The sequence below is a fragment of the Caretta caretta genome, chromosome 8 (genome assembly GCF_965140235.1).
Source record: "Caretta caretta isolate rCarCar2 chromosome 8, rCarCar1.hap1, whole genome shotgun sequence".
NCBI lineage: Eukaryota > Metazoa > Chordata > Testudines > Cheloniidae > Caretta > Caretta caretta.
This window is the reverse complement of record NC_134213.1, coordinates 74,536,339-74,554,204: the sequence shown is the minus strand read 5'-3', so window position 1 is coordinate 74,554,204 and position 17,866 is coordinate 74,536,339. Positions and strand designations below refer to the sequence as shown.

The 17,866-nt window shown below is 43.2% G+C and overlaps 2 protein-coding genes across 7 annotated transcripts in view; both read right to left on the bottom strand.

Annotated features, from left to right (window-relative positions):
* The window catches only part of ABCA4 (ATP binding cassette subfamily A member 4), a 116,389-nt gene extending 104,095 nt beyond the window's left edge, over window positions 1-12,294 (bottom strand). Inside the window, exon 1 of the mRNA XM_048862192.2 lies at window positions 12,033-12,294. The gene's annotated coding sequence lies outside the window, so the exon portion shown is untranslated. The remainder of the gene's footprint in view (window positions 1-12,032) is intronic.
* A 1,180-nt stretch (window positions 12,295-13,474) lies between these two features.
* Window positions 13,475-17,866, bottom strand: part of ARHGAP29 (Rho GTPase activating protein 29) — a 134,017-nt gene continuing 129,625 nt past the window's right edge. For all 6 annotated transcript variants that reach the window (XM_048862178.2, XM_048862181.2, XM_048862177.2 and 3 more), the window contains one exon: window positions 13,475-17,531. In XM_048862178.2, coding sequence (XP_048718135.1) covers window positions 16,624-17,531 — 908 coding nt within the window. In that variant the 3' untranslated portion in view covers window positions 13,475-16,623. The remainder of the gene's footprint in view (window positions 17,532-17,866) is intronic.

The following is a 17,866-nucleotide window of genomic DNA, read 5'->3' as shown; positions in this document are numbered from 1 at the left end:
ACACTTGGGCTCAGATAATACCTGAAACAAAATTCTCAGCAGAATAGCTGCCTTTAACTTCTGTTCTTTTTACATCTCTCTTTCCCTTTACTTGCCGTGCTTTTCAGTTATACCTTATAAATGTTGAGCTACAGAATATGGTGTTTTCCCCTCGTTGGGAGCATGGTTGTCATGACTCATTTTTCTGGGTCAATAAACAAGAGGACATATTTTTCAAAGACCTCTTTTTACTCATTTCAACTATTACCCTGGCATTGAAGGAAACATTTGATTTTCTACCTGTAACTGTTTCCTTTTTTATTTTTAGTAGAATCAAAGATGACAATGACTCATAGGTTAATCTAATCTCTCCGATACCTGGATTTTCAGAAGTTTTAGAATAAAACCAATATTAGTTACTTGACACTTCAAGGAAAACATTTAAGGTGAGTTTCTCATCCCCTGAGAAAGTGCTTAAACCTCAACCAAAGATAAAAAAAGGCCAGCCTTGGACAGAAGACGTGGTACTAATTATGAAAAAACCTGCTAGAAATCACCTCTTTCTTTTCATTTTGAGCATGGAAGAGATTAGGGCAGGAAATTTAAGACCAAATTTAGGTCACACTGACTGTGCTGCATATCAGCTGTCAGATAAAAAGAGAAAAACTCCACAGCAGGAGTTTTCATGCAAAATTACCAGCACTGACGCCTGGAGGGTTCTCATTCTTTGTAGGTTAACAGTCGCATACACTGTTCATCATCATCCCATCAGCTCTAATTGCTCATATTACAGACACAGCACAAAAGGAAGTCAGATTGGCTATAGAAAACTATTGCAACACAAGAGAGCAAATGGATTATGTATTATGCTTTGAAAGGATGCACCTCTGCCTGTTACACCATTGGGTGGAGGCAACTGGGTGGGGGCCACAAGGAAAAATATTTTTCCCCCCAATTCAAAACTTTGTGTTTCAAAATGTAGTTCTATTTTAAAAACAAGACAAAAAACAAACAAAAAGGGATCAAAACACTTTAAAATAAAACAAAAAGTTTAGTTTTGGGTTGAATGAAATATTTAGTTTCGCCCAAAACAAGTATTGTTTTTTTTTCAGTTTAGCCACCTAACCAAAAAAAATCAATTATTCACACAAATGGTTGTTGAATGCTGTAATGATGCTACAACTGAAGAAACAAAGCTTCTTAATGCGTGTTGGTAGACTGAAGACCCAGAACAGGCATCACAGTCTCAGTGAACGGGAGGTCCAGTATTCGGGGGTGAGGGTGGTGGTGATGGGGAGTGTTTCCTTTTATGCTGCTGGTGGAGTTTGAGGCCAATCCCAACGCACTACTGGTGCTGGGAAGGAACATTAATTGGGACTCTGGAAAGGGAAGAAAGCCTGACAGAGTTACAGAAATAACAAAATATTGAATGCAGGGGAACAAGAAAACTTCTTCATAAAGATGGCTAAATCTTGTTCACCCGTGTTCAGCTGAAAAGCAGCCAGCTACCCACCAGCTAAGCAGAATTTTACAGACAAGAGAGTGTGGACACACAGATATTCATTTCTGTAGAGCTGAGACTCTGGTATAAGGAGGACAATCCTGGTGTATTTTCAAATACTACAGTGTGCACTCAGATTATGTAATGGGCTAATTTACTACCGAATGGTCATTTTTCCTCCTCTTCATTCCAATTTGGAAACAGGCACCTTCAGTTCTTCTGGAGACACACGTATCCTTCGGGAGCATCTCTGAACAATCAGTTGTCGAAAGGGACATGGTGACGGGGGAGATAAAGTTGAGCATCAGCAAGTTGATAATGACAATTTGGCAACAGCACTAGTGACTGCAGATTCTGTGTGTAAACAGGCTAACTAGCAATACAATAGTGTTCTCAGAAAGAGGGTCCTAGATCTTCATTGATGACAGCTCCAGCAGTAACAGGCTTGAAATTGCCAATACATCATTTTGATCAAAAATGCATATACTGAGCAAATATATAGAGGAAGAACAACTGTACGTGGAAGCTGTTAGTGTGGGCAGGGTCTATGATTCAACTGGAATCTTCAGTGAGGTCCCGTCTAGAGCTGCAGACTAATCAAAGCACTCTCTTTATTAAAGATGAAGGAGAAATGTGCTGGGCACAAAGGCCAAGTTCTGATATGTTGCATGTACATACTGCATATAGGCAGCTGCCAAGAAACCCACTGTGACCCGGGGTGCCTGGGGCAGACCTAACGGAAAATGCCAAGGTCAGGGCAGGCTGCAAAAGGGAGAGCAGATACTCCCAAAACTGGTGGTCAACACTGAAGTTAAACTCCCCAACCAGTCACAAACTGTGCTTCTGATCCCTCACACTGGTTATCAAGAAACTTTAAAATAAATAAATATATCACATCCCCCTTATTGCATTCCAGTTCTCTGGCTCCCAATCAGCATCTAGACCCAGTACAGTGAGAAGTTATTTAAAAAACTCTGCTTACATATACAAAATGTTCTTCTGAACCCCAAAGGGCCAGCCACATTGCCAGGTCAATATTAGGTTGAATCTTACCCCAAATACCACACTGCCAGCCAAACCTTTAGTGTCTAAAACTAAAGGCTTATTATAAAGAAAAAAGAAAGAACAAGGAGAGAGCTGTTAAATGATAAAGCACTCAGATACATACAGAGATTCAAAGTCCATGTATCAGGTTCTTAGCAATATTGGTGAGTTTGCTGGCATGAAAATCCTGGAACACATCCACAGCTTGGATGGTCATTCAGTCCTTTGTTCAGAGCTTCAGTTTGCAGAAAAGTTACTCCAGAGGTAAGAGCAAGAATGAAGACACAATGGAAATGAAGTAGCTGCCCTTTATATTCCTTTTGCCCTGTGATTTGTTGTATTTCCTGTGCCCCAAACAAAAGCTTCACAGCATCTGGCATGGAAAAGCCTTAGGGTTCTGTTAGGGTTGCCAACTTTCTAATTGCACAAAACCGAACACCTTTGTCCCACCCTTTTCCCCACCCCTTCTCTGAGGCTCTGCCCCTGCTCACTCCATCCCTTCTCCCTCTGTTGCTTGCTCTACCCCACCCTCACTCGCTCATTTTCACCAGCCTGTGGCGGGAGTTGGGGTGCAGGAGGTGGTGAGCACATCAGCTGGGGATGAGGGGTTTGGGATGAAGGAGGGGGCTCCGGGCTGAGGCAGGGAGTTGGGTTGTGGGAGGTGGTATGGACTCTGGCCTGGGAATGAGAGGTTTGGGGTGCAGGAGGGGGCTCCAGGCTGGGACCGCGGGGTTTGGAGTGTGGGAGGGGGCTCCAGGCTGAGGCAGGGGGTTGTGGTGTGAGAGGGGGTACAGACACTGGGCTGAGAATGAGGAGTTGGGAGTGCTGGAGGCGGTTCCAGGCTAGGGCCAAGGTGTCCAGAGTGTGGAAGGGGGTTCCGGGCTAAGGCAGGGGGTTGTGGTGTGGGAGGGGGTATGGGCTCTGGGCTGGGAGTGCGGGCTCCAGGGTAGGGCCAGAAATGAGGGGTTCAGGGTGGGGGAGGGGTGAGGGCTCCAGCTGGGGGTGTGGGCTCTGGGGTGGAGCCAGGGATGGAGGGAGTTTGGGTGTGGGAAGGGGCTCAGGGCTGGGGAGGGGGTTGGGGTGCAGGCTCTGGGAGGGAGTTTGGGTGCAGGAGGGGGCTTGGAGGGAGTTTGGGTGCAGCAGGGGTGCAGGCTCTGGGAGGGAATTTGGGTGTGGAAGGGGGCTCCAGGCTTGGGTGCAGGAGTTTTGGGGTGCAGGCTCTGGGTGGTGTTTACCTCAGGGGGCTCCCCAAGAGCTGCAACATGTCCCTCGACTCCTAGGCGGAGGCACAGCCAGGCGTCTCTGCACACTGCCTCTGCTCGTGTGTGCTGCCCCCGCCCCGCTCCAATTTTCCGCAGTTCCCAGCCAATGGGAGCTGTGGAGCTGGCGCTTGGGGCAGGATGGTGGCAGAGCATAGAGACCCCATGGCCATCCCTCCGCCTAAGACCCGAGGGACATGCTGCCACTTCTGGGGAGCCGCGCGGAGCCAGGTAGAGAGCCTGCCAGCCCCGTGCCAACTGGACTTTTACAGCCCAGTCAGCAGTGCTGACCGGAGCCACTAGGGTCTCTTTTCAGCCGGGCATTCCAGTTGAAAACTGGATACCTGGAAACCGTAGGTTCTGTCCATAGGCATGCTCCTGCATGCCTTGCTGACTCATTAGGTGTAGTCCCTGACTTTTTCTATGAGTTCATTGTACAACTGATGACCCTTGATGGGCCATCCAACAGGCTAGGCCATGCTGATGCCAGTTTATCTGCGGGTGTCACCCAGAAACACAGCACAAGTTTTGAAATGCAGATATAACATACATATCTATAACTTACAATACAAATGTGATACAAACATAAACAAGATCATCATACTTGGCAAATCATAACATTTTCACTGATGCCTTGACATATCTGGCACAATTCATTGCAATTTTATAATATTGGTATTAATATTAATATAAAATGTCTCACAATTCCATACAGCGTCACACCCACACCCAGCAGAGGCAGCTCAGTAGGGTGGGAATTAGACATGCGTTATCTAGCTCCCCCAGCCACATGGGAAAGCTTCTCCACAGGCCTTCTGCAACAACTGTGGACAGGAATTCAAGACGGTGTTTATGCCTATACATACCACCTGGCAATGGCCCCTTCGCAGTCTCCCACACATAGTAGTCCTCTTCCTGGCTCCATTAGCTGGACTGGCACATAGGACAATTACATTCATCCTGGGAGATCTAGGTATTTTTGCCACTGTGTTCTGAATCTCATTGAGATTTCCAGCAGCAAGAATAATTCTGGGGAATAGAAGGGTCAGTAATGGAGTTATCCAGACCCTGCTTAGAAATTTAATTTGCTAGTTAGACTTGCTGACGGTGGGGAGGGACTCATTAACAAGGGACAAGCTAATGATCACGTGGAAATTCCCAAAGGAATCCCTTATTAAGACAGCAACAAACCACTGAATTATTCATTCGACAGTGTTAAGAATCTGCTAATGCTGTAAAATTAAAAGAAGAATTTAAAGGGACCTTTCCTCTTTGCCTAAAACAAACTATTAAAGTTCCCTTTATGACATTAATACTTGAAGTAATTTTGGCACAGAAAACAAAAGAGGGAAGATCACAATCAGCTATTAAGTCACATTTCAACAATGGCTCCAGTTTTTCTGAAGATGAAGGAGAGTATATTTTTGCATCCAAAAGCAGCATCATTAGTGAAGGCTTTACCAAAGGAAAGAACCTCGATTTCCTATTTTAAAAAAAATGAATCGTTTTAAAGATCTGGGTGCTAGATTGCCTTGAATTTGGCCTATTTAGAGTATTATAATTACACAGGCTGAGATTAAGACTCCTGCATAGGAAAAAATCTTAGTGATATAAGGACTAGGTGGAGAAATGAGATGAGACACAGACCTAGATTCTGCAGCCGGACAACTTTAGTTTAGAATAACCCAGGGTATCCCCTTAGTATTCCTTCCTCCTGCATGGAGGTTTGGCAAGACCTACAGAAAGAAGAGAATTGTAAGTTTTCAGATACAGGCCCTATTAGGTCAAATAGAGCAAAACACTATAATAAAATCATGGATAAAGAAGTCAGGGTCAGAAGTATGCAAACTTCTCATGAGATTAGTTTTGCTCTGTCTTCAGTTTTAAAGGCAGAATGCCAGCCAGAAAGATCAGTGTAGACTTGAAATCGTTGTATTAATGAGCAATCTGAATAGTCAGCTTCCAATAGCTGGTACTAGAAGAAATACAATTCTCCAGCATGTTAAAGCTTGAATTGTTGAACTTTTTTTTTTGTATGGGGGGAACAAATTACAAATGGGTAATTCAGTTTTTTATAAAAAGGTAGTGCAAATTCGCATCTATTACTATTTAGAATGGTACTTAGCTCCCTCCTGATCCTCACGCACACACAGGATGTGAGCTAGGTACATTGCATGTGTTCATTTGTGCTTTGTTAATTTTGCTTTTACAGGAAGTGATCTCCCTTCCAGGAGGCTGGGCAAAAGGGCCAAGAAAAATAAAATACTTCTATCACAAGAGGATTAGCGAAGCGTGGGAAGTCTCTTCCAAGGTTCCTGCTTATAGGAAAATTAAAAAACCCTATTCTTGCTCAGTTTTCTTCGCTGGGCTATTACAGAGTAGAAGAATTATTTTTACATCCTAGAAAGAAAACCCTGTCCCTTATTGGCTGAAGACAGTCATATGATGAGTCATGACATTTCTATATTTCATCTGAGATCTGCAGTACTATGTCTAGAAAAGAGTTAAGGATGTTGTGTATAAGAAATAGTGCATCTCAACTGGCTCCCCTGAGCAGTAAGCAATGGCTTATCTCATCCTGGAACCAGGTAGTAAAGCCACTTTTTCAGTGGTTAGTAAGGGATCCCTTATAAAACATTACACTATCAATGACTCCACATTATCAAGGGCTAACCAGTATTTATCTAAGCAATACAGAAACAACTGTAAGTTTAAAGAATATCTACAGCATGCTCAACTCTGCTTTAGGAATGTGAACAACAGAATATCCATTGCAGATTTCTTCCCCTCCATTTGCTTAGCAACAGTTTACTTGTTCACTAGTTCTAAGAAATTCCTCCCCCCCCCCGCCCCCCAAATTGTTCTTGTACATGATCACCACCCTTTAGAACTTTAAACAGCAAACTGCCTGAAGTGCCAGAAATTCCCCTCTAGATGCATGTTTGACAAGACAGATGCGGGGAAAGAAAGGATCTTTTGCCACTGTGTAAAAATCTAATCAGTCCATACAGCTTTCACCACTTTTTCTGAGCTCTAGCTGTCTGATAAAGTGGTGTAAGTCTCATCTTTTTCTACTACAACCTAATTGTCTTGTGGGAATTTTGTAGGCTCTGTAGATAAATCAGATCCTCCTAATGTTTAGGCCTAGTAACTTGGAGATTCAATTGTCCATAAAGGACATTAAATATAAATTGACATATTGGATGGATGTGTACTCTCAAAACTCAGTTCTGTTGCCATATTACCCTTCCTAAAGATTCCAGACAGGTTCACTTTATACCTCAGTTTTGTTTCCATTGTGCCCCCACGTTTCTCAGGTCTGACATTCAATGCTTTCCAGAAATACCTGTAAGATAAGGGTCAGTTTGTCCTCTCTGTCAGCCTTTCAATTTCCTCACGGATCATCACTCTCTACCTTTATCTCTTCCTGTCCCTACCTCTAGAGGCCACACAATATGGCTGGAGAGCCAGTCTCTCTCTGGAGGCTGATGAAGTCCACTCTCCATCCTACTCTTCCCTCTAGATTTTAAAGTTACTAACAACGTAATCCAGCAACAAGCTCACTGAAGAATACAGTATATCAAGCTGACAGGAAGCTGACTGCAGTGCTGTTGTGGCCACGTCGGTCCCAGGATACTAGAGAGACAAGGTGGGTGAAGTAATATCTTTTATTGAATCAACTTCTGTTGGTGAAAGAGAGAAGCATTCGAGTGAACATCATAGGCGCTGACTTCCCCACTTTCCCTTCGGTGCTTGATCCCCCTCTGCCCCCGGTCCCACCCCCGCTCCACCCTTTCCATGCAGCCCCACTCCTGCTCCACCCCCATTCCAACCCCTTCCCCAAAGTCCCCGCCCCAGCTCTACCCCTATTCCAACTTCTTCCCCAAATCCCTGCCCCAGCCCTGCCTCTTCCCCACCTCCTCCCCCACCCCCAGCATGCTGCCAAACAGCTGTTTGGCGGCGGGCAGGGGAAGCGCTGGGAGATAGGCGGAGGAGCAGGGACACAGCACGCTCGTGGTGGGGGAGAGAGGGAGTGGGGAGTTTGGCTGCCAGTGGGTGCAGAGCACCCACAAATTTTTCCCCATATGTGCTCCAGCCCCACAGCACCCACGGAGTCGGCACCTATGGCTAACAGAGCTCTAAGGAAGTGGACTGTTATCTATGTTCTGACTCAGAGCTCCACAGAAGTGCATTCAAGTAGCTCAGTGGTAAGTTGCGTTCTACTCTATTTAGTTTATTAAATAAAAGCTACATAGTGGGCCTAGATGGCTCATCCCAAGTCTCAAGAACAACTCAGTCCCGACTAGTCTCTGCCCAGGGGTCTAGAGCCAAAAGCAGTGCTCCACAAAACGAACAAGTACCGCATAGCTCCAGATCGCCACGAGTTGGGACGCACAAGCATTGCGGCAGCAGCTGCTCATGTCAGCCTCTGGCTCGCCACAGCCACTGCCACAATCTACTCCACTGCCTCAGCCTTGTGCCTGCTGTTCAAACACTCCAGGTGAAGCATTTCTTGCTGAGTAAGGACCGAGAGCAGAGTGCTCCTCCAGAAAGGAGAAAAGGACTTAGAAATGGGGAGTCTGGCCTTTTAACTGGGCTCCCAAGGCTTTTCACAATCTTGCACAAGCTGTTGCATCATGGAGTTTTGCCAGGAACCATGGCACTGTCTAACTGCAACAGTGTGTGGATGCAGGGCAAAACCACAACCCAACAGCATGGCTACCGTTGCTGACACACTGGACCCTCAGTGCTTACACTGGTGCTATCCTAGCAGCTCAGTGCCATAGTGTAGGTGTAGCTCAATAGTGCCTACATCTGCTCTATTTCAGAAATGACAAGTCATTGATATCTGACAGCCATTCAGGGACTTCTGCCATCAGTTTGATGGTCCTGGTTCAGCTTCAGTTGGATAGATGTTCAGATTACAACTGGGTACTCTTGCTGTACTCAGCAAAGAGATGAGGGGTGGAACAAGGCCTGGAGACAGAGGTCCAGTCAGGCCAGGGTGAGATACATCGGTGATACAGAGTGGGGGAGCTTGCATGGCTTCTGCCTTGTGCTACATCTGTTCTGTGGATAAGCAGAGGACTTAGTCTCCAAGGCCATCAGCAATCCACTACTTCACACATTCAAAACAAACAAACATTAAACTTTGTAACCGAAAGTCAGTTCTGAGAAAGGAGGCACTGGTTGCTACTGCATGCCTGCACAGAGAGCTGTATCTGAATAACGGATTAAATTAAACTGTAATCACCCTAATTAGATAATACCATCACATTGGAAGGTGGGGTGAATTTGCTTTCCAGTTCCCTTGCCTAGGCTGTGCCTGTGACCTACTTCTGCTCTGTATGAAGGTTGGGATTTGTGAGAACAAACATGAAATGTTTTTGTGGAGCATTTCAATACACACCGGGATTAGCAAACTCAAACTGATAGCACCTATAGTTTGAATACAGGTTCTTAGCTAGCCCCACTACAGTCAGCATCTTGTCACTAAGGATTTCCAAAACATCCTTAATTGTTGCTAGTAAATAAGATATTCCGCTTAAAGTAAATATCAGACTATAATAATAAGTGCATATAACGTAAATGCATATTTGAAGATAGACCTTGTGCTATTCTTATCAGGGATGACGTAAAGCTCTCTCTGAATTGTGTGTATATACATGTTCACACAATACATGCATGAGTTTCAGGTGGCCTCGTGACTTATAAATTACAAAGCCACAATTGAGTTATGCTGGTCATCCTGAGTCCCAGTTAAACCTTTACACCATCCCACCCTATCACGTATTCCGGACATGCTGCAATTTTAACAGAGAAGCTATTTTTAAAATGGCAGCATATTACTGGGATATTTTTATTCCTTCAGTTTGCACAAGGAAATTTCCGTAAGTGTCATGAGTCCAATCAATTTAGGAGAGAGCCCTCCAGCAAATCTAGGGAAGACAAGAGTTCACATCCCTGCTGTTTTTAAGATAAGCACAAGCAGGAAAAAAAAATAGAAAAAATAAAGTGTGTGTGGCACAATCTCATGCTAGTACTGTAGTTAATACACCCCTCTGTGTGGTAGTGGAACAAAGGCGGCCAGTGTTCTACACCGTCTGAGAGACAAAGCCACTTTTTTTTTTAGCTTCCATACAATTAGTTACTATATGTCTTGTCTTGCAGGCATAGGAGGTCAGGACCCCTGCCCCCTTCTAGCCCCATATGGACATTTTAATACATGCTTGCACATTTTGCTGAGCTAAGCTGTATACATACAAAGCTATGTACGCATGCCAATTCCCTATATACACATGCTCACTGGGGCTCGGGCTTCCAAAGGAGTTTAAGGGAGTTAGGCGCCCCAGCAACTCCTTTTAAATTCCTTTGAGAATCCGAGCCAGTCTGGGGGTTTTGCAGCACAGGTAAGATGAGCACACAGAAATTTGTCCTTTTTTGCCCCTACATCAAACCAAGCACATCTTAAATTAAGATTATATGGGAGATGTGAAGGTTAAGGGTAGAGAACTGATAGACAAAGGCTATTTTCACATTCACAAAAAAAGACCTCTAACAACTTAATAACAAGCCTACCTAGGAGCCATTTTCCTTGTGTCGTGGCTGGGCAGATGCCTCAGTGCAGCATGACCCTACATCATCCAGAAGGAACCTCCCTTCTTCTGAAGCAATTCATTTCAGACGTGCAAGTACGAGCAGAAAAATCTTTTGAGTTTTAAAAATATCCTTGAATACTAGGAATGTGTTCTCTTCTAACCCTGGGGAGCTGGCCTATAGATACTATTTGTTCATCTCTGTAAAACAAAGGGCATCAAAGCAGTATGGGCTTCAACTCAGATCTGTCCTGATGTTCTGATCAATTTTCAGAAAGAGCAAATTATAATCCATTCCTCTCCCTTGAGTCACAGCAGGTCCGTAAGGTACCGTCCAACACTATAGATAAACATTTAAAAATCAAAATGTCTACATATCATAGATCACTGCCCCAAAGGGCATTTAAATGGACAACACACAGATGGAGGATGGGATGCAACACAAAGCAAGTGATGGAGCGGTGATGTATCTTGTTGGTTTCATAAGTTCCTTGAATTTTGTATCATTCATTTCATCTTTTTCAATTTTGGAGGGATTTATGTATTTTGTGACCACTTCCCTTGGGGTAGGGCTGGGGTGTTTTTTTTAGGCCTTGAAGAAGCACGTACAGAGAGACTTAAAGGAGAAGGAGGTGGAGTTGTGGCGGGCTGGATCAGAGAGGGTATTACAAGGATTTGAAGCCAAGTGGAAGTAAACATGGAGAAGAGAGAGAGAGAAGGAAATGAAGGGAGAGGGAGGAAGGGGAAGGGGGAGCAGAGAAGGAAATGAGAGCTATATTGTGCACATTGTTTCTGATATAACAATGTGAAGAGATCATTGATACGAAATCAGTAAAGAGAAGGAGGAAAGGGCCAAGGAAACCGCCTTCTAATGACAGAAATCTAAGAATCAAAGAGCAATCAGAGTACTACTGAATCCACTGCACATCACAACAAGGACAAACTTAGCACCACAAACTGATTCCTCCTGCAGCGTGTACCCGGAGAGTTGGGCAATATAGAGGATCCGTATATGGACGGGGCACATACTTGTAGAACAAGTCCAAAGCATACTTGATGCACACATAGTGAATCTGTTCTTTGCTTATGGCCAAAGCCTGATTTTACACAAGAATACTCTCATTCAGGCCAATTGTGTTTTGTGTGAGGAAAGCAAGCAGGATTTGCCCACGCTATTTAACACTGTTGACCTTTGATGCCTTTGAATGGCGAGGGCTGTTCCTCTCTCTTTTAGAGTCGCAAACATTAAGATTTTTCCAGATTCCTTTGTATCACTGTCATAGAAATGGATTCCCAAAGCAACATTTGCACCTAGAAATCAACCTTTGTAAAGTAACAAGTTGCCCTCTACAGCCTCCTCCTGGGAGTTGTACTGATACCACCCACTTTGATTTTGTTGTTTTCATTTTTGTGTAAATAGCAGCATATCATTAATAGACAACACTCAAAAAGCTTTTGCAATTGAACCCTAAATTGGTTTGCTCCAGTTTCCCTACCACACTCGGAACGCTTTACAGAGCATGTGAAATCAGCATTCAAATGGACTCAATTAGGCCTTTGCCAGAGTACAGAAACTAAAGAATTCATGGATTTGCAAGAAAAAGCAAGGATTTAACTAGTAACAATAAAAGCCTGGAAAAGTCACCAACTTACCTCACATACGAAGAGGCATGGAGAGCATTGCCCTGCTAGAGGACATTAAAAGGTTTCTGAAGGGATGTTCAGCATGGCTGGAAAGGAATGCATCTCTTAGGAGCAGTTAGCACTTGCAAAATAACACAGCTCAGTTGTAAGGAGATTGTTTTAATCCCCAGCTTGATGTGGAATAACTCAGTCTGAGAGTGTAAGCGCCGTTACATGAAAAACATATGATGTACACTGTGCACATACTATGGAGCCAGCACAAGAAAGTTGATCCTTCCTTGAGAATTGTCTTGTGACCTGAACAAATGCTACATTTGAAACAAGGGCTTCAGGACTACAGCTCCAGTAGCATTAGGGACCCCTGCAAAACAAAGCATTGTCATGACTAATTAGGTCAGGAAGTTATGGAAATCAGCACTCTACCAAAGCTCCAGCAGGACTGGGTAAGTGTAGTATAACTAGAGAGAACGTAATTACCATGCAAATCAGGCACATGGAAAACAGCTTGCCAAAGGACTTGCCCACAGGATATCAACACTTTGACTCCAAGCACTATTGCACTTGGCAAGCTTATGGTAATATCACAAAGGCAATTCAGTCATTATAAGCTCTTAATTGCATTAAATATTGTCTAAATGTGAGTTCCCTATACTATGAGATTTGCATTAAAACCTAAAGAAATTATCTATAAAATTAGCATCTCCAGTTAAAAACAAAGCCAAAATCTTCTCTTCAAGGTTTGTAAGAGGTAATGTGGTCTAGGGCAGGGTCTCAATCTATTCAGGGTGGTGACCCCTTATTTGAAGTCAATATTTGTCATAATTCCCCACCCCATTATATTTATAGAAAAAGTAAAATGTATCAGTGCTAACAACGATCAGCCTAAAGAACTAATGGGTGTGTGTGTGTCCTGAGAAGCTGACAGAGAATACTGGAGCTCGAAGGGTGAGGGTGTGCAGAAAGTGAGAATTTGTTTGCACCTCATAATCCCTTTTTTTGGTGTGACCCCTTTTGGGGTCATGACCGACTCAAGAAACACTGGTCTAGGGGCCTGGGAGTCAGGAGAACTGGGCTCTATTTTTGACTCTGTCACAAGCTTGCTGCATGACCTTGGGGAGGTCACTTTACCTCTGTGCATCTATTTCCCCGCCCACCCTCTGTCTTGCCTGTTTAGATGAGAAGCTTGTTAGGGCAGGGACTTTCTAGCACAACTGAGCTCCCATCTCAGTTGGGCTTCCTAAACACTACTATTATGCAAACAGCAGGTAATATAGTAATGGCAGATGATATTTTTTTAACCAGATGAAACCTAGCATACAAGATCTTTTTTTAATTACACAAAAGGGGGGAAAAGATTTTCACGTAACTTTAAAAAAAAAGGTGAACCAGTTTGTTTGTTGTCTTTTCATAAATACAGGGATTAAAATGTGAACAGAAATTAGTCTCAATACTTTAAAACCAAATTTAAATGACAATTTTATTTTTAAAAAGCAATGAATTTACACTAATAACTGTAAATAATGCAGTTTTATATTACAACTTTGTGCTAGCATAGTCTTGCAAAATGGTCACAAAAATCTTTCCCACAAGATTGAGCAGTCATACCGACAAACTCACCCTGCATTCCTTACACTAGCTGCCGAGAAAGTGGCAGATTTCATTAAAAAGCCATTTCTTGGCAAGAAGGTACCCGAGTTTAGATCTTCATAAGTCTCCTGCTGTTGATTAGCTGGACTCTGACATTGGCTTCCTTTTGGGAGGATCTACCATCGCATGGGGGTTAGCAGGTGATTGAACCTTTGTTGTAGTAGCTTCTAAAGGGTATAACTTACTCCCACGGGATATGTGCTGCAGGGTTACCAGGAGCATGAGTCAGTGCAGAATTTGGGCGGACTCTTCACTTTCTGGCAATATGGAGGATATAGAGAAATAGTTCTCCATATTTTGTCAGGAAGAAATAGAACTAACGCACTTAGAGTGGAAACTACCTAGCATTCATCAGTTATGCTGTGGGAGCCCAATACATTTCTCAAACACCATGCTTTTTTTTTTTTTTTTTTTTTGGCGGGGTGGGGGTGGGGGGGGGAAACTAGACAGCCCTGTATTGTTGCTAACTAGAGGAGGGAACAGGAATGGCTTTCCCTTGTTTATTGCTGGACACAGCTACAGTTCAGGATTTAGTACATTAGTGAGCACACAACTTACATGAATCTGTTCTCTTGTACACAGAGTCAACCACATCCTCACATACCGAAAGACCCTAATCTCTCCCCATTTGAAACACCATCTGAAGCAGCTTGGCCAATAGAGTAAGTGGAACACAGATCAAGGGATCACTCTTTCAGGAGGAGACTGGCCTCGCCCAGTCAGTTTTTCAATAAATCTAAGAGGTTCACCATTTTCAGCTATCTGCTGTGCATCTATCAGTGAAATTGTACGCCTTTCCTGCACTATCAGTTCTATACTCTCCCCTACTCCAAAATCCATCTGTCCCCAGGCCCTGTTCCAATCTCTCCTCGTCTCTAGGACTCCCCCTTTCACATCTCATGGAAGTTCCTCTGAGTTGCTTCCCCATTAGTCAACTTTTCCTAATAGCAGCAGTGGGCCTAGCAAGCACAGGGCCCTTTTGCATGGCTGACAGAGTGAATCTACAATGGTGGTGGGCTGGTTGATTAGTTAGAGAATAAGTCTCCTTAGGTTTTTGAGGCTGGGGGAATGGGGGGAGAAAATGGTGTTTTCCTCACACCCATGAATTCCTAATGGGTTGATTGGGGAGTTCTCACAGAAGCTACTGTGCAGTATAGTGGGCTCCCCCATGGTACAGCAACTGCCTGAGTGAGCAGCAGCCAGGCTAGTCTCAGAGAGGGCTGAAGTCATTTTAGACAAGGAGAGCGGGCATTAATTTTTAAGCCATCTTGTCCCTCCACATAGACTCCTAAGCACAACTCTAACAGCACACTGTATAGAGCTGGCCTGAGGAGTTTTTTTTGGGGTGGGCGGGGGGGAGATGATTGTTTGGCACACCCCTCCACCCCAAAGTCATGACTCATTTTATGTGAGATGTGGGTGTGGATATTTAGGACCCCCACCAAGCTTCCTGCTGCAGAAATGAATGTCAGCTGCTTATTCCTTCCGGCCCTCCTGACCAGTGTTTTATCAGCACTATCCTCTCATTAGCTTTATGCCATGTCCACCACTTTGCCCATAGTCTTTTCAAGAATACCTACTATTTTTGCCCACTGATCAAGCTTATTTCTTCTTCTCTTGAAGTGGAACCTGTTCTCACATCTCAAGAAGAAACCTTCAATCTCTCCTAACTTGCCATTTTTGACCTGCCTACCGCTGCCAGACAGGTTCTCACACAAATTGCTCTACTGCCTTTTAAGCCACTTGCTCAAATGAAAGAAATAATTCTGGACATCTCAGAACTGCCCAGAGGCAGAACTGTTTTGCAAATGCACAAGTCATACTTCCATGGGAAACTGGAAGTTCAGCTTTGTGAATCTAACATTTCTGTTCCATAAACTAAGTTCAGAGTATAGCCACTGACTGCAGTGTCAGGGTTTACGTTTGTTTTGTTTTCAGGAAGGGAAGTTTGATGAGACCTTTAGTTTCTTAAAGCAGGAACAAAAATGACCCCTTTTTCAAACTGAAACATGAAAGTATTTCAGTACAGATGTATTAATACTAAACCCTAGCAAAGACCAAGAGTCTGTATTTTAATAATTTAGAAGAAAGCAAGATATTACAGAAACCATGGAGTCAGCAAAATGTTAACAAGTTAATATATTTTTTAAGCAAATATAGCAGTGTACATATAAAACATTTAATACAAAGTGAAAAACCATTAGATGCACCTACTAATGCTGATTTATAATTTTATTTTTTTTTGGTTATTTTCACCTATTTCAACATATCTCAAAACTATACTCTTCATTTCAGATACATTAGGCAAGAAGTGAAATTGATCTACAGCAAGGGAAATCACTGGCTATTTTGTAACTGGGAATGACAGCACCACTGCAACAGGTAGTCACCCGAAAGTCATCTGAACTAGCTAGGTGGTGTGTATTTTTGATCCACTCACTAAGTTATACTACCTCTAACTGGATATGAAGTCATTTCTGGTTTTCACTACTACAGCTCAGTAAGTGCATCTTTCTGTACAAATAACATTAAAGTGACAACATTGAAAACTGGCAACAAATGAACATATTGGCATAAAATATACATATATAATACACAATTAAAGGCCATGTTGGCCAGTATGTAATCTATTTAGGAGCAAAGCTTTAATTGCAAAGACTGGAAAACTGAACAGAAGCTTTTACAGAGCAAAGCACAAGCTTTGGTTTATGCTATAAATAATTCATTTCACCCAGGAAATTGAAGCTCAGTGTCTTACCAAGTGCACCTTCTATTAGCTCCATCTACATTGGGAATACATTTAAATAGACCTTTATGAAAATTTACTGAATTAAAAAAACTCAACTTCATTTTTCCTTCACAGTTTCCTCCCCCACTTTTAAAATGCTGTGTTGTGTGTATATATATTCCTAATATGGCACAAAAGTGGGATCCTCAAGAAATATTTGCTGCCCTATACAAAATGAGCTTCCCTGTGTTCTAATTCTTGCACACGTTTTGGTCTTAGTCTCTTATAGGTGGGCTTCAGGTCTACGGGATGAAGGTCCTCGGAGCTCATTTTTTGTTGATTTGCATGCTGTCCAGGAGCACCTGATACAAGTGCAGAGTTCCTTATCAGTTTCACAGTGTTATCTTGGGCAAGAACAGAGCAAGCACTGGCTGCTGCACAAGCATTAGGAACAGAACCCTCCTCGTTTTGCTTAGCTTTGTTATTAGAAGGAGGTTTATAAAAAGTTCCTGGTGGTGGCTGCAAAGTTCTTGGTGGTCTGAAAGCACCAAGAGGATTAGAATCTGGACCATTCCCTTCTGTTGTCATCCTCGCAGATCTGACAGGTACAGTGTATGGCTTATTGGGAAGTATGGCATTCACGGAATTGTTACCAACAACGTAGGATGAAGATAAGGCACATGCACTCCCACTCTCATGTGCTCGGTTCTCCTGGGGTATATTGGTCATAATCATTGCTGTCCTTGGAGTTATATCATATTGTTTATACTGCTTGTCCCAAGTTTTCCTCAGAGTCTGTGTGTCGTAACAAGAAAGTCTGCAACAGGCATTAACAGAAGGAAGTGCCTTAGTCTCTGAAACCTCTTCAATGGTAGGACTCCTGCCAAGCTTTTCTGGACTTAAAACTCCTACATTTCCTGAGTTTCTCTCATTCAAAACACACGGAGGAAGCATTCGATCTACAGGTAAACTCACAGGACGAATAACTGGCTTTGTCCTTGGAGACCGTAACTGAACTTTGGTTATTTGGCGACTAGGTTTTATAGGTAGCAAATTATTGACTTTACAGCCATCTTCAGCTAGAGAGAGAGACAGTTCATTGTCTTTGTCTGAAACTGGCATCACAGTATTGCCTAGAGGGAACACAAATGAGTTTTACTTTGTCATTTTCACTCGATAACACTTCACAGATTCAGTGTAACTTTGACCATTTGGGCTTATTAATATACCCAACTGCATGATAGCTGAAGAAAAGGAAATAAGTTTGTTTAGAGTTTTGTAACCTCAAAATTGAGGCAACAAGACACTATAGAAGCCATTAGTGCCGCTAAGGAGTTAGACTGCAATTCCACAAGCGTTTTTTAAACCAATCCCAACACACTGAGTTACCAAGCCCCTCTCCACCAAAACAACAGTTGAAATAGCATTTCCTAGAAGTTGTATGTTTCCCCTTCTCCAGTCCATTGGA